The sequence below is a fragment of the Cryptomeria japonica genome, chromosome 3 (genome assembly GCF_030272615.1).
Source record: "Cryptomeria japonica chromosome 3, Sugi_1.0, whole genome shotgun sequence".
Classification (NCBI taxonomy): Eukaryota; Viridiplantae; Streptophyta; class Pinopsida; order Cupressales; family Cupressaceae; genus Cryptomeria; species Cryptomeria japonica.
Window position 1 is genome coordinate 67180363 of NC_081407.1, and position 18150 is coordinate 67198512.

The window sequence follows — 18150 nt, forward strand, 5'->3', positions numbered from 1 at the left end:
TTGCAGTTTTAGTTTTCCTTTCTGTGTGTCTCGGTTTTGGCTCACCGGATCCTGTGGAGTTGGATTCAACTTGAAGACTTGATCATCTTTCTTGCTTCCAGACCGCATCGCACTTGGATCATTTTCCGGCAAGATATCGCTACCAGTTTCCATGACAGTTTCTTGTTACTGGTTGTTCCTTTGTTACCAGTTGCCTGAGACCTATTCTGGTGATCTATCGGAACCTATTCCGAAGCTTGCGGAGCCTTGGGTGTTGATTCCGATGTTCCTTGGCGTGTGGCCGATCTTTTCCCACGATATACATTTCATCCTTTGGATTTTTCGGAGGCCTCTCTTGGCAGAGGCCGACCTTGTTTATTTTGCACGTTAGGTCTTGTTCTTCGGGTTTTGATCCCTTTTGGGCCAATTGGATCCTTTGGATCGATATAAATATTTGTAATTACACATTAGAATGGAATAAATTAGAATCAATCAGAGAATTAGGTAGCTAGACTGTGCATAGAAGATTGATTATAAGATTCTAGGCCCCAGTTGTGACCTATCTACCAAGCTTGTGAGCCAGTATGTTGTAACCCGGTTGTTACCGGTTGGATGTAATTGAATTTCATGCAATAAATCAACTTGTCCTACATTGCCTCCATCATATCTTTGTGTTTCCGTTGTGTTTACTCTTGCTGACCGGTCTAGATTGATCTCTTTGAAGTCCCTCCCCACCGGTGACTGCTTCAAGTGGTATCAGAGCGAAGTTTCGTTCCGGAGGTTGCATGTCCTAAAATTTTGTTGTAGGGTGGCGTATTGCGGATTCGACGTGTAGCTGCAGAGGACTAGCGCGAACGATGGCGCGAAGAGGAACGAGGAATGGTGGAGTGCGTGGGAATGCAAACCCTGTTGTGATGGAGATGTTGCGAGGAATAGCAGTTGGGTTAGAAGTTGTGGAGACAGCCCAAAGGAGAGGCCAACACATTGAAGATGCAAGTGAAGATGAAGGAGAAGAAGCCTCGACAGAACAAGCAAACCTAATCGGCGGTTGATCCGGATGAGGAAAGGTTTTTGAGGGTTTTGAGTAGGGCGAATACTAAACCTCATTTTACCCCATCGGAATATGATGGGAAGTTAGATTCAGATGAATTGATGGATTGGATCTCGGAGATGGAAAAGTATTTTGATTTTGAAAGCATTGTAGAAGAGAGGAAGGTGAAATATGCTTGTACTCGGTTGAAAGGTCATGCATCTCTTTGGTGGGAGCATTTGCAAGTTGATAGACAGAGAAGAGATAAAGAGAAGATTAAGACATGGGATCGGATGATTGCTAAGTTGAAGTCAAAGTTTGTGCCAACGAATTTGCAAGTGGATCTGTTCTGGAAGTTGCAGAATTCGAGACAGAAGGAATCTAGTGTGAAGGAGTACACCGAAGCATTTTACAAGTTGAACATCAGATCCGGACATGTTGATGATGAAGTTGAACAAGTTGCAAGATATTTGAATGGATTACGGGTGTCTATACAAGATGAATTGAGAATGGTCAAATTGGAGAGTGTTGAAGAGGCTTACCCTTATGCCCTAAAGGCTTAAGAGAAGTTAAACAAAAGACATGAGTAGAGACAGAGAGGTAGAGGTGGAAGGTTTACCGGAGGAAGATTTCAAGGAGGAAGAGGATATATCGGAGGAAGAGGAACCAGTACATATCAGAGGAAGGACAAGGAAGTGAGCAAAGAAGGTAATTCATACCAGACGGATGGTATAAATTTCTATCGGAGAAGAGAACTAGATGGTTATCAGAATGAGAACTTTGGAAGACAAGACAAGAGGACATTTAGAGGAACTTGCTTTAAGTGTGGAGGAGAAGGACATCGTGCATTTGAGTGTAAGAAGACAAAAACTATCAGAAGAGCAACAGTGGTGGAAGAAAACCCCACCGGATTAGACAATAAACCGGAAGACGGAGAACTGTTGATGATGAGGAGAGCTTTGTGTCATATAGGAGTAGATGAAGAGCCCTTGCAGAGGAAGAATCTGTTCAAGACCAGATGTAAGGTATCCGGTAAGTGTTGTAAAGTTGTTATAGATAGTGGTAGTTCAGATAATCTTGTTTCAGAAGAGATGGTGAATAAGTTGAAATTGGAGAGATTGAAACACCCTAAGCCTTATCAGATAGCATCGATTCAGGATGAACATAAGTTGCTAGTAAGTGAACAATGTTTGGTGAAATTGAAAATTGGGAATTATCATGATGAAGTCTTGTGTGATATCATACCTATGGATATTTGTCATCTTTTGTTGGGTAGACCTTGGCAGTTTGATAGACGGGCAGTACATGATGGGAGGAAGAATACATACACTATTGTGGCCAATGGGATGAAACAAACCTTATTACCTTTGGAGGAACCTTTGAAGAATGAAGTCTGTACGAATGCTAGAATATGTTTAGTAGATGGAAGAAAATTCAAAGATGGATTGAGACATGAGAATGTGTGCTTTGCCTTAATTCCTAAGAAGACTGAGAGACTGGAACCAGAAGGAGAACACCCGAAAGAAATAAAAGATTTGCTAACAGAATATGAGGACATCATTTCAGATAATGTACCTGATGGATTGCCACCTGTGAGAAGTATTAGTTATTGCATGGACTTGGTTCTCAGAGCTAGTTTGCCTAACAAAGCTGCACATCGGTTGACACCGGCAGAGAATGAAGAACTAAATAGACAAGTGCAGGAGCTGTTGAAGAAAGGTTTGATTAGGGAAAGTTTGAGGCCTTGTGCAGTACCGATAGTATTTGCACTTAAGAAGAATGGAGAATGGAGGATGTGTACCGATTCAAGAGCAATAAACAAGATCACAGTGAAATACCGGTTTCATTTGCTTAGGATGGATGACATAATGGACTGTTTGAGTGGAGCAAAATACTTTACAAAGATAGATTTGAAGAGTGGATATCATTAGATTAGGATCAAAGAAGGCGATGAGTGGAAGACAACATTTAAGACAAATGAAGGACTGTATGAATGGTTGGTGATGCCTTTTGGATTGATTAATGCACCAAGTATTTTCTGTTGAGACATGGACAGGCTAGGACTCGAACCTAGGACCTTCCATATGTTGCTAGAGTGCTCTACCACTGAGCTACTGGCCCCTCTTGGACCAATCCATCGTCGGTCCGGGTGTGGCTTATTTCCAACACCAACACCCCCCCTTAAGCCACACCTCTCGTGTGTTTGGGGCTCCTAGCCTGGACCTGGCTCTGATACCATGTTGAGACATGGACCAGCTAGGACTCGAACCTAGGACCTTCCATACATTGCTGAAGTGCTCTACCACTGAGCTACTGGCCCCTCTTGGAACAGTCCATCGTCGGTCTGGGTGTGGCTTATTTCCAACACCAACATTTTCATGAGGCTGATGAATGAGGTATTGAAGGAATTCTTGGGTAAGTTTGTTATTGTGTATTTGGATGACATTCTAATTTTCAGTGAGACAAGAGAGGAGCATTTGTTGCAGTTAAGACAAATGTTACAGAGATTGAGAGAAGAGAAGTTGTTGATCAATGTCAAGAAGTGTACTTTCATGAAGGATGAGTTAGTCTATTTGGGATTTGTGATATCTGAGGATGGCTTGAAGATGGGCCCTGAGAAAGTGAAAGCAATTGTTGAATGGCCTACACCGGAAAGCATTGGAGAGGTAAGATCATTTCATGGTTTGGCTAGTTTTTACTGGAAGTTTATCAGAAATTTCAGTTCAGTTTGTAACCCTATGACTGAGACCATGAGAGGAGATTTGAAGGAATTCAAGTGGACCACTAGAGAAAACGAAAGTTTTGAACAGTTGAAGCAGAAAGTGACTGAGCAGCCTGTGTTAGCTTTACTGGATTTCAATAAAGTATTTCAAGTGGATTGTGATGCAAGTGGAACAGCAATAGGAGCAGTCTTGAGTCAAGAAGGAAGAGCAGTAGCCTATTTCAATGAGAAATTGAATGATGCCTGGAGGAGATATTCAGTGTATTATCAGGAATTTTATGCCATAGTTCAAGCCTTGAAGAAGTGGAGACATTGCTTGTTGCCTAAGGAGTTTGTGTTGTATACAGATCATCAAGCTTTGCAGCATTTGAACAGTCAGAGTAAGTTGAATCAGAGACATGATATTGGTAGAATTCTTGCAAAGTTACACCTTTGTGTTGAAGCATAGAAGTGGGAAATCTAACAAAGTTGCTGATGCATTGAGTAGGAGAAGGAATTTGCTGACATAGATGAGAGTGACAGTATTAGGATTTGAAGATTTGAAGACCTTGTATGATGAAGACCCGGATTTTGCAGAACCTTGGAAAGCATGTAGAGAATCGGTTATGGTAGACATAAGCAAATGGTTGGATTACTTCATTCGGGATGGGATGATATTCAAAGGAGTTCAGTTGTGCATACCTAAGAGTTCGATGAGGGAGAATTTGATAAAGGAGAAACACAGTGGAGGTTTAACTGGACATTTTGGCATTGACAAAACTGTAGCATTGGTGAGTGAGCAGTACTTTTGGCCCTAGATTCATAAGGATGTTAAGAGATGTGCAAAATTGTAGAGTTTGTCAAGTTGCAAAAGGTAGTAGTCAGAATCTGGGATTGTATAAACCTTTGACAGTAGTGGTAAGACCTTGGGAGGATATAAGCATGGATTTTGTACTTGGATTGCCTAAGACACCAAGAGGGAATGATTCTATATTTGTGGTAGTGGATAGATTATCAAAGATGGCTCATTCCATACCTTGTAAGAAGACATCAGATGCATTGCATGTAGTAGACCTATTTTTCAAAGAAGTGGTGAGATTGCATGGATTACCTAAGAGTATAGTTTCAAATAGAGATACTAAGTTTGTTGGCTATTTTTGGAGAATAATTTGGAAGAAGATAAAGACAGATTTGAACTTCAGCTCTACTTTTCATCCACAGACTGACGGACAGACAGAAGTTGTTAATCCGAGTTTGGGAAATTTGTTGAGATGTTTAGTGGGAGATAAAACCGGAAGTTGGGATTTAATCCTTGCACAAGCAGAGTTTGCCTACAACAATTCAGTGAATAGAAGTACCGAAAGAACACCTTTTGAGATTGTTACCGGAGTGCATCCTAGAGGGATATCAGAATTGAGAGACATTAGCAGTGAAGACCGAAGGAGTTCAGAAGAAGAAGACTTTGCAGATCACATGGCAGCATTGCATATTCAAGTTAAGCAGCATTTTGAAGACATGAATAGCAAGTATAAGGAGAAGGCAGATGAGAAGAGGAGACATAAGGAATTTGAAGTTGGTGATGAAGTGATGGTATATCTGAGAAAAGAGAGATTCCCAGTTGGAACTTATAATAAGTTGCTGATGAAGAAGTTTGGACCTTGCAAGATTTGAAGAAGTTCAGTTCTGGAAATGCATATGAAGTGGAGTTACCGGATAGTCTAAGTATTTCACCTATATTCAACATTGCAGATCTTCATGAGTACCATGAACCAGAATTCAGTGAGAACAGTGTTGCAGACTTGGAGAAATAGTTACCCCGGAAGGAATCGGATCAGATTGAAGAGATTTTGGATAGTAGGATTGGGCGTAGTACCTAGAGTAGTGAGTATAAGGAATATCTTGTGAAGTGAAGGACAAACCAGTTGAAGATTCATCTTGGATTTCTCAGGCAGAGGTTGACCACCCTGGTTTCCCTCTGACCCTGACAAAGTGAGAGGCTCACTTTTTCAATAACCTCGGATGTCTGATGCAGGAGCATCCTCGGTTCACAACAATCTTGCATCAACCAAAAACATTTTCCTTTCTGTTTGCAGTTTCAGTTTTCCTTTCTGTGTGTCCCAGTTTTGGCTCACCGGATCCTGTGGAGTTGGATTCTACTTGAAGACTTGATCATCTTTCTTGCTTCCAGACCACATCGCACTTGGATCATTTTCCGGCAAGATATTGCTACCGGTTTCCATGACAGTTTCTTGTTACTGGTTGTTCCTTTGTTATCGGTTTCCTGAGACCTGTTCTGGTGATCTACCTGAACCTATTCTGAAGCTTGCGGAGCCTTGGGCGTTGATTCCGATGTTCCTTGGCGTGTGGTTGACCTTTTATTGCGATCTACATTTCATCCTTTGGATTTTTCGGAGGAATATCTTGGCAGAGGCTGACCTTGTTTATTTTGCACGTTAGGTCTTGTTCTTCGGGTTTTGATCTCTTTTGGGCCGATTGGATCGATATAAATATTTGTAATTGCGCATTAGAATGGAATAAATTAGAATCAATCAGAGAATCAGGTAGCTAGACTGTGCGTAGAAGATAGATTATAAGATTCAAGGCCCTGGTTGTGACCTATTCTACCAGGCCTGTGAGATGGTATGTTGTAACCCGGTTGTTACCGGTTGGATGTAATCGAATTTCATGCAATAAATCAATATGTTCTGCATTGCCTGCATCATATCTTTGTCTTTCCATTGTGTTTACTCTTGCTGACCGGTCTGGATTGATCTCTTTGAGGTCCCTCCCCACCGGTGACTACTTCAATCTGCTTCTTCCTCCTCTACTCTTCTTTAACCAAAATTTGTTGATGATCTTCGTGCAAGCATCAGGGTCATCATCGTAGGCTGATTTAGCTCCAAATCTCCCAAGCATGAAATTCGCTCCAAAAGTTTCATCGATGAAGTTCGCTCCAAAGTGACAACTCCTAAAGTATTAATTTTGCTCCAAAGTGGCAACTCCTGAAGTATGAATTTCGCTCCAAAATGGCAACTCCTGAAGTTTATTCATGAACACTTGAACATGAAGTGTTTTGTTAATTTCTTTCATTTCCATTTTGCTTGTGAAGCCTTGAAGATGAAATTCGCTCCAATCTCCTCCTTCATGAAGCTCGCTCCAAACCTCTCACACCTGAAGTTCTCTCCAAATCCTTGAAACCTGAAGTTCGCTTCAAACTGTGAAGTCATAAAGTTAAAACCTAACGAGGACTTAGAGATGAGGCGGATTACAAATGAGCTATTTCATTGCACAAGATTTCAATCCTTGAAAAAAAATTCATTCAATTTTTCAAAGTCATACTTACACCCATTCTCAAGCAGAAGACTCAAGGAAACCTCACCCATCTATCACTCAACATGAAATGGGGAACTTCAATGAACTGCTTAACTAGGCTTTTAATCAACTGACATGGTATGCAAACCTTATAAACTCACTCATTTCATTCCTAATAGGAGAGAGAGGCTAGACTAAGCAACTAGAACTCAACAATAAAGGGGAGTCCCCATTTTGATGGGGTGATGTGTGAAATGGTCACAACACAACCCAATTACAAAAGTGAGCTGCAACTCACACAAAGAGCACCAACCTCAAGAAGAACTCCAACTCTAATAGTAGCACAAAGGCTCCAACCTTTTAATTGAAGAAGTAAATTTGAACTAACATTTTTCAGACTCCATATCACAATATACAACATTTATATCAGACTATGTAAACTTTCTGCAAAGACTAAAGATAGTACATTTAAAAAAAAACTCTTTTCAACTCACAAGTTTCCTTCTCAATTACTTGCCATGTTAACAGAACTAACATCTTCAGCACAGACATGAGAACATCATCTTAACTTGTATCGAGTTCACCCCTTTTGATACATAACCTCATCTCAATTTTTGTATATGACTTTCAGCAACATCAGAAGAATAAATCCATCACTTAAAATGAGATCTTCTATTTTCCCAAAAGCATTTCACACACATTTATCTCTGCAACCTCAAATCATATGAATGTTACGTAGTACCACCCAAAACAACTAATATCAACTTATAATAAAATCAATTTTAACTATGCCGTTGAGATAGCTGCAGATTCTGGACTCTGTGTGAGCACCCTTAGACACATGTCAAGTGCACTTCATTTCACACGTTGTTTGTTTTTTAAAAACCGTTTTGAAACCAATATCGTAATAAAAAAAAACAAAAAAACTCACACTATTGAAGAGTTTTAATTTTGACAATCTTCAGTAAGCACTCCGCGTAGAAATAATTACAAACCGAAGTCAACATCATATTCACCATGTTAAAAGCGTTAAACTCCAGATGAACCGAATATAACTTTCCAGATAAAGATGACTACAGCAAATCATATTATCACCATAAAAGATCACACCTGTGCGAATCAAAATACCATTGCAGGTAATGCAAGAAAGCAAGTTGTTTTTTTAGAACCTCCGACTGAAAAGCAAATGCCGCCAAAGTTTAGAAGAAGAACACCTAGCATACACGTACCATAATGTTTGTTAAAAACAACCATTCTTTGAAATCGCCACTTCAAAGTGAAACATGTAATAAAAGAAAACGGCTTTAATCAGAATCACACAGCTGAAAATGAAACCTCTGCAAACAAGGCCTGTTTGCCAAATAAAACAAAATTTTTTCAGGAAAAGTTTGAACCAACAAAAACGGCTACAAGGAAAGAACTCACACGTAGCATATATCTGTCCACACATCACCATTCAAGCTCGCAAAAAAAACAACTCAGACACGTGGCCTTCAGCACCGTAGAAATCACATTTTACACAACCATGTGAAATAAAAAAGAAACTCCATTAAACGCCACTTGCAAAAGTCAAACAATCGTTCCAAATTACTTTCAAACTAAACACTTGAAGATGTGGCACTGCTGACAAGGCAAGAACGACTGGAAAGACACACGAGCAACCAGCTGAAACAGGCATTCATCCAAGAAGCTCAAATGCAGAAGCTCAACCAACATTGACATCAATGACAAAAAAATTCTCTACACACATGTACAACCATACCCAGCTGTACCAAACCCGGGGAAAAATAATCTGCTGTATTGTGAACTCAAACTTTGAACCCATAGCTAAACCCAAACCCATGCCCAAACGGGCAGCTTGGTTTTTCTCTTAACAATTGATCCATCTGCTTTTAACGTGATATGGTACATCCATTTGCATCCTATTACCTTCTAACTTGGTGATGGTTCTGCTAATTTTCATGTCTTATTTTTTGATCAAAACACGGTACTTCAACTTTAATCTCTTTCCTCTAGGTTTCTTTTTCTCTCCATTAGCTATGTAAAAAGAAACATGAAAATGCACACTAACAGCCTCACTGATCAAATCAATGTTTATCTGATATGGTTTGGTTGATCTAATTAAAAATATGCATGAAAGTCTTAACATATATACATTGATTGTGCGTGCTAATTTCACATTGGTAATGATAGCAAGACAAGTGTAACTTACAAGACATTACATACTCCACATTATCAAGAATTCTGAGACAAGCGTGACTGACATTACATGCTCCAAAAGCTTTGCTAATGTGGAAAGAGGCTGAAGTGGTGGATTATATGCACTATTCCTCCCCTACTAACAAGTGGGTCCAATAAAAGCCTTCACTTATCGATTAAATATCAGTCATTGAAATATTGAACTGTGGTTTTAATGTTGAATGACAATCAAATTTAAGGCACTTTATGAACGATATAATGTAGCCATTCAAACAATGGGCCTTTTCTAGGTAAGAAAAAATGATTTAGCTGCCTTATAACTTAGGTTGAAAAAGTAATCAAACTATTCTTCACGTGAAGGTTTTCATTACTTACCATTTTTAGAGACTGAGGTTGCTCATGAAATTGTGTGATTATTCTATATGTTATTGGAAATCTAGAAAAAAAACTACGATCTTGTATAAAGGCATCTTTATCAATTTATTCAAACATAAGAAAGTTTCTATATCCACTGGATATATATCTTTCTTGTAAATGTTTCTTAAACTTGGCTATTGTTCATACCATGAGTTTACTGAATTTTGTTGCAGATACAAATAAAGTAGCTGAAGAGACAGATTATGCTTCACAGATGGATGAAATAAATGCATACACATTCTCTTACCCATTGAGATTACCCAAGCAACAATCCACATTGAAGTGGTATGATTATTGCTGTTTAATTTCCATTTCCAAGGTATCTTATCATCTTGGTATACAAGACAAATGCTGATGTTGATTTGTAATTCTCATATATTTATCTCTAGAAACTATACTTGTCTTTTCTGCAAATTTTGCTGTACTGCATTGTAATTCTGCTTCATGTAATAGGCCAATAATATGCATTTTGAAGTCATTGCTATTATATAGGGCATGAACAAAAGCAGAAGATATGCCTAATAGTAATTGTGTATGTGAAAAACAAATAACAAAGATTTCTTTAGAGTTGGTCAGCTTTATATATTCTTCTAAGCTTTTGAGGTTCTTTAATCCTCATACCTACTATAAGATCTACAGTACATTCACAAAGAGCTACAATGCTAATGTAAAGTCATTATTAAGGTCATCCATACCAAAAAGACAACAATCAACTCCAACTCTTACCCATAACAGGTTTTTATTGATTGGTTGCCATCACAAGGTTTGTTGCAGCCATCTATGGTAGGCTAGAAAATTTTGTCAGGAAAGTGTCCTTTTGTACCAAAAGCATGAACCTGTTGGGAAGTTGTCCACACTAAATATAGAGCCCCACCCTTCACAAATACTAAAGTTTATTGCAGCAGGGGTAACAGCAGGATTTCAATGACAACATACTACTTGTTTTTGTCTTACAGAAGATTGCAAGTTGTTTTCTGGTCTTGAAGACTCTATCTTTGTTTGCTCTTAACATACAGCAGTTTTTCCAAGCTGGAGGATGGTACTTCAAAATTAAAATTGGACGCTTCACCCTCTAGTGTGTCCCAGCAAGCAGATTGCCAAAAAATTAAAAAATGAAGGTTCAGTAAAATGTCTGAATGAATCTCCAGTGTGTGTTCCAATCGGGTTTTATTAGCAGTTTGAAATCATAAAAAGAAAAGGAAAAATTCTTAATCGAAGGAGAAGAAGTTGAGCCAAGGGTGTATGAAAGAAAATTTGAAGGTAAAACAAATGCATGGAAGGCTGAAGCCGAGGGAAGAGTTGAGGATTCCTATGTGGTTGAGAGTGTGAGAGAAGCATCAGAAAGCCCAAATCAAAACTCTCAAGCAAGAAGATTCCAGGCGCTAGGGTTGCATCAGAATAAATCTATGAAAAGCTGTAGTGGAGAAAAGCAAAAGTTGCCCAAGTTTACAAGCAATGGACTGAAGGATCTTGTCAGGTATTGTAAGACTTGTGAAATAATCTAGACAAATAGGCAAGATGATAAAACCATTTGGCTACGATCCTTTCCAGCCACCTTACGAGGTGTAGCAATTGAGAGGCATACAAAAATTGACCAAACCTCCATATATACATGAGAGAGATTAAAGGCCTTTGAAGGAGAGTTTAAATTGCTTCGAGATGATAATGAAATAGCTGCAGAAATTTCCAATACAAAACAAGGTAAGCATGGAAATGTATGAGCTTATAATCATAGACAAGAATTGTTGGTAAAATTGGAAACAAAACCGGCTGACGATCTAAAAAATTGGTGGTTCATTGAAGGTTTACTTTTGTCATTACGAAAAAAATGAAGGTAGTACCACCCTCATCCTTTTTTGAAGCCTATAATTGGGTGATGGACATATAAAGTGAAGATAAAATGTCCTCACATAGAAAAAGAAAAATAGAGGAAGATGGAAGTTTGGATGACAATAGTGGCAATGAATTAGGAACGGTACAAGCAATCTGAAGGGACATGCTTCGAATGATTAAAGAATTAAAGGCAGAGAAAAAAACCAACAAAGAAACCAACAAATTATGTTGTACCCAGTTCAAAATTGAGTGGCACAGAAAAGGTAATTGTCCTAGGAAGATGTTTTGTGAGATTTGCCAAGTTATGGCTCATTCAATAAAGGAGTGCCCATACAATTTGAAGAGTAGTACACAAGTACTCTTTATGCAGGGAGAGTACTACACTCCATCAAAGCCATAGAATTAATCTCTTGGCGGTTATCGAAATCGAGGGCAAAATCAAATCCAATAGGACCCCAAAGGACATCCTATCATATAGTGCAGACGATGTAGCGAACGAGGACACTTTGTGAGAGACTTCTAGAACAAGCAGGACAAAGTGCAATTATTGTGCAAATGGTGTGGATTGGTAGACTATGATGACATTGGTGTCCGAAAGGCTATCATCAACTTAATTGATGTTGATAGGCAAATGAAGTACTAGCCATTACTTGTGCCCAAGCAAAGAAGGCAATGTACTCAGATCCACGCACAAAAAAATTAAAGGGTTCGTGAAGCAAGGGCCGAAGCGGAGAATGCTATGGATAATGAATGCTGCCACTCAAATGCAAACGCAAGTACGATGACAAGTCAATTACTTCCAAGAAAAATATTACAAGGCAAGTACATCAAATTACTATACCAATTAAAGTAGTGGATTTATTACAAATTATTCTTTAACTTTGAAATGCTATTGTATCAGGGGAGAATGAGATGGTGCATGCAATGGCCCAATTGGAATATGGTGATAATGAAGATACAATAACCAAACCTTCACTATCCGATGACCAAGTGATTGATCCAATGTTATTGATAGTTAACATGGCGAAGAATCTAGTGGTGGTGAATATGGAGATCCTTGGAAGGAATCTCACCAATACAATTGTCGATAGTGGGTCTAGCATGAATGTACTTCCAGAAGACACTTGTAGAAGTCTTTGCAAGTCGACCATTCGACCATTTGGCCCCCAAATTTTCAACTAGTGGGTGCATATCAACAAGGTATTAAGGTACTTGGAGTTTTAATGGGACAAAAGGTAATTATAGGAACTCAATTTTTTTGCTGAAATTTGTGGTCATTTCATTAAGGAGGAATGTGTACGATGCATTGTTGGGCTGGGGTTGGCTGGTAGCAGCCAAAGCTGATCACTACTAGAAAAAGAATACAATCTCCAAGGTTTAGAAGTATGTAATTGACTTAAAGAACCAAGCAGTCAATGAGGAAGCAACTTCCTTGGAGTTGTCAGATATAGACTCCAGAAAAGAATGGACGAAGAGTCAAGGTTGTTGGAACCAAATGATGAAGGAATTTTTGACTTACAATCATGTTCAGAGGATGAAAAAAATTCTCTTTGTGGCCTATTTCATTGGCAAATGGAGGATTATGAAGGATTATGCAAGGCGACCTTTCACTCACATTGTATGGCAAAGGCAATCACTCACTCAAAAAAGTGACATCCTACGACAACTTGCGTTCATATTGGGATGGTATGGCATAAGGTGTTAGACAATTAGTAGCTTACGACAACCTCTCATACAACTCACATCATTCAAGCACACTGTATGGCTGTCCCTCGTATAACTCACACAACCCATAGTACATTCCTCTCATCTTTGGTGACATCTTATCTTTATCCTACAACCATGCTCTCCACATCCTACAATTAGGGGTATCACTCCATACAATTTCGCTTGGGACAACGTGTGACACCACTTTGGTCTTCATCTACGATACCCTCACAATACCAAACGATTTGCTTGTAGCAACATTTTCACTATCGTACGACGTTGATGTCATGTCCCTGATTTACATCAAAGGAACTAGCAAACAAAGACCCCTTCTGAGCAAACATCCATTCGTATTTATCACCATCATAAGATAAAAAAAAGAGTGTCGACTGCCTCATGATTATATAATGAGATATATCAACTACCATCATGGATCCGTTCAGCAAGATGAGATCATGCAAATCACGAAAATTATCGATCATTGCAAAGGATGATCAATATGGCTTAAACTAACTGATTAAGGACAGTGATTAATGACCAGTGATTAAGAAATGGTTAAAGAATTAAGCAAATATCGATCAAGGAACGGATCGGCAACTAACCATTCCATTGGTCAGTCATTTAAATAATAGTATTTAACCAAGGAACTCCGATTTCAAATAATCATGTAATGCTGTGATTAGAACAGCACATTTAATCTTCATAAAGAAGTGTGATTAGCCCTAACAATCACTTATGAGGAGATACGATCAAGAAAAGACACAACTACCCCAAATCAAAAGGATGCAACTGATTAGTATCAAAGATATTTAAGGAAGGAATCATTCATCATTCGATCAGGAAGGAATCAGAAAAAGAAAGAAATGATATCACAAGGAACCTCAATTTGATCTCAGCAATTAGATCGACCAGAAAACAAGAAATAATACAAGACTTAGACATAAGAGGTGAATGAGTCATTCATCTGAATCATCAAGAACCCCCTGGAAAAGACGGACCAAGGCCTGATCACAATGATAGTCAAGAGGAACGGTAAGGCGTTCTCACTTATGTTCCCAAACGGGTATGTTACTATGCAACATGGCTGTTTGCATTTACAATAAATGGGAAATCATATCAATGGCTGATCCATGAAGTATTATAAGTAAATCAATAACATGCATTGTTGACTACATTTAATATGTGTCCAACTTATAAGTTAGATTCAACCGATCATGAGCACAACAATATTACTTTAGGAACAATTCTTAGTATTATATTAGATCGAATACCTTGGAATTATTATTGTTATCAGAACTACTTTACTTTTATTTGCAACACTATCATTTCAGTATTGTTATTTTGTTCTATTCCGTTCATAGTTGTTTAATTGTTACTAATACACGTTCTATAGTGTTATGATGATAGTTAGACATGTTGAGATGTGTATAGTATATCTATGATGTGCATCATTCATTATGTAAAGTATTTAACGTAGTAAATGGTCATGTATGTTTGCACTTTAGAAATGCATCCTTGTGAAGGAAGGGGATGAGATGTAATGGAGGGGTGATGAGGGGCTCATGGTAGGCCGTCCTAGAACAACCCAAGTTGTGTCTAGGACCTTGAGGGTCTTTTACATTCTCTACCTAACCCCACAAGACATTAATAAATTTAGAGGAGGATGGATAGGAAAAGCAGATACAAGCACCTCACTAGGTAAGGACCCGTTGACGTGTTTTTTAGGACAGTGTCTAACATAGAATAAAGTTACCAACGGTCGCCTTACTCTCTCTTGATCAAAGTACGATTGTAAGGTAAGATTGCGGAAAGTTCTAACAATTGACTCCAAGGTTCCTTTATGTGATGGACGTGACTCAGTTGGCTGATGTGATATACTGGTAATCCAAGGGGACTTATGTTTGAATCATTCTTTCACTTCTTTGTTGTGGTTGGAACTTCATCATCAGATATGACAATTCTGCTATGCTTCTGCTTCAAATAAATTGAATTGAAATGAATTGAAATTAAAGGGGAAAAGGGTTGGAAGGATTTAAATCTACTCCTAAGGGCAGTGATATCAATGGATAGTGCTCCAGTGGACGAACTCCAAATAAACCAAGCTTTGCTTCGCCAAGATAAACTACAACTCCGCAAGAACCGGTGCAATCTTTTGAGGATGTTGGAGGATTTTCACATTGAGAAAATGCATTTGAATACCCAACACGACACAATCCAAACGACTATTCACAATCGAACTTAGAACAAATTTGAGCTTCAGACTAACTTTACATTGCAACTTATGATCAACAAGATGCAAAAAGTATGAACCATGGAAATTCATCAAACACCATTACATTTTCCATTGAAATCAAAGCAATACTCTACTTCTACTCTAAGTGAGGAAGGTGAAACCATGCAAGCTTTGAAAAATAATTTAAGTGGACACCATCAGAGAACAATGTTTCATTGTTATTATCTCAAAACTTATCACAACAATTTCATACAAGTCTCTCTCCTTTTACAAATGAGGGGTTCACCCCTTTATATAGGCTTCAACCTTTGGCTACATGCAAACCCTAATTAGGGGTTTCCCCTAAGAGATTCCCCACACATGATGCAACAAGGTGGGAATCTACAATAAATACCCATGATGCCCATATACAATTAATTCCAACCCATTACAATTGGTATCCAAAGTGCATTAATGCACCATTCGCTCAACATGCACTGAATATTCCTCCATGCAAAAATTGCCCCATCATGTCATAAATGCGCCATCACCTTCACATGCGATGACTACATGCAAAAGGAATATGCCATAATGCCTTAAAAATGTGACAGTTGCATGCAAAAGATGCCCCATAATTCCGCATGCGTTGACCCGACTGCCACTTAGCGAGAAACCCTAGGAGAGAGAAAACTTGATCTTGGAAGAATTTTCCTGAGATTTTGAATTTTCCTTGCCTTGGAGAAGATTTTTTATCAATTTTGCATCCTATTTTTTAGGAAATTCTTCATATTAGGGTTCTAGGGTCTAGGAGAGAAAATTCTCATACGAATCCAAATCTATCATCGTTTTGAAATTTGGATGATTTTTGATGCTTGGAAATGGATTTTTCAGAATTTTTCTCGAGGGAAATTTTCTTGCTCAGTTCATACTTGATTTTCTTCCTTGCCTTAGAAATTTTTTACCTTCTATTCATCCTTATGTGGAATTCATGTTGTGAAGGAATTCTCCTTTGGAAGGAAATTCCTTCCCCTCCTTGTTTTGGTGCCACTCCACACACTTGGGTGCTAGATTGCCATCATGGAGGAAATTTTCAAGTTTTTCATTTTTCCTTAGCACCTTCCATTTGGTGCCCTGTCTTGGCCTTGATTCTACTTTACCCCTAAGGAAGGAATTTCTTCAATCCTTAGCCAAATTTCACATTTTGCAGGAATTTTGTCTTGAAGGAAGGGATTTCCAACACTTGTCAATTTTTCACTTTCCTGGAATTTTGTCTTGAAGGAAGGAATTTCCAACACTTAGCCAATTTTTCACTTTCCTGGAATTCTGTCTTGAAGGAAGGAATTTCAACACTTAGCCAATTTTTTCACTTTTTCTGGAATTCTGTCCTGAAGGAAGGAATTTCCAACACTTAGTTGATTTTTCCACTTTCCTTTCCTCTTTCTTGGAATTCTGTCTTGAAGGAAGGAATTTCCAACACTGAGTCAATTTTTCCACTTTCTCGGAATTTTGTCTTGACGGAAGGAATTTCCAACACAGTCTATTTTTCCACTTTCCTGTAATTCTGTCCCAACGGAAGGAATTTCCAACACTAAGTCAATTTTTCCACTTTTTCCAAGAATTCTATCTTGAAGGAAGGAATTTCCAGCACTTAGTCAATTTTTCCACTTTCCTGGAATTCTGTCTTGAAGGAAGGAATTTCCAACACTTATTCAATTTTTCCACTTTCCTGGAATTCTATCTTGAAGGAAGGAATTTCCGACACTTAGTCAATTTTTCTACTTTCTTGGAATTCTGTCTTGATGGAAGGAATTTCCAACACTTAGTCTATTTTTTTTACCTTTCTTGGAATTCTGTCGTGAAGGAAGGAATTTCCATCACTTAGCCAAATTTTCACCTTTCCTGAAAATCTGTCATGAAGGAAGGAATTTCCAACACTTAGTCAATTTTTCACCTTTCCTATTGTTTAGGAATTTTTCCATTTTTAGCTCCGGGATTCAGGTTAGAGAAAACTTCTCTTACTTGGCCAATTTTTCTTCTCGTCTTGAAATTTCTTTATTCTTTGGCGAATTTCCTTCTCTCAATTTCTTCCTTGGGCGTGATTTCTTCCTTGCTTGGAATTCCATTCTTGGGTGTTGGAATGACCATGTGGAGGAATTTCCTTTTCTTGCTTTCCCTTCCTGCCTTCCATTCAACACTCTGGCTTGGACTTAGGTGTGGAAATCATATGACGAAGGAATTTGACCTTTCCATGGTGCATTGGGATTCAACTTTCTTTCCTTGACCTGGGCATGAATTTGATGTCTCGGAGGAATTTTTCATCAATTTTCTTGTTTTTCCATGACCTCTTCATTTTAACGCCCATCACTTGACTTGGGTGGAATTTCATGCTTGAGGAGGAACTTTGATTGGGCTTGACTTTCCTTGGCACCTTGGTTTTGGTGCCCATCACTTGACTTGGGCGCTAGAGTGGCATCGTGTAGGAAACCTTGGTGTGGAGGAAAATTCCTCCACACCCCAACTTGAGCGCTCTACCTTGCATTTGGGCGCTATTTCATGTAGGTGGAGGAAAATGTGTTTTGGAGGAAAATTCCTCCATAACACCAATTTGGCCCCCTCTCTCATGAATGAGCACTAATTTCACCTTGTCATGGAGAACTTTCCATGCAAGAAAATTCCTCCATGGCCATATTTTGGCGCCCATCCATCTTTGGATGGATTTCTCTACCTTAGGAATTCTAGCATGATTTTTCATCCATACTT

General features: G+C 38.6%; 1 protein-coding gene across 6 annotated transcripts in view; it reads left to right on the top strand.

Annotated features, from left to right (window-relative positions):
* The window catches only part of LOC131032468 (psbP domain-containing protein 5, chloroplastic), a 168414-nt gene that overhangs the window by 22734 nt on the left and 127530 nt on the right, over positions 1 to 18150 (top strand). For all 6 annotated transcript variants that reach the window (XM_057963465.2, XM_057963473.2, XM_057963447.2 and 3 more), the window contains exon 3: positions 9812 to 9923. In XM_057963465.2, the coding sequence (XP_057819448.2) occupies positions 9812 to 9923 (112 nt within the window). The remainder of the gene's footprint in view (positions 1 to 9811; positions 9924 to 18150) is intronic.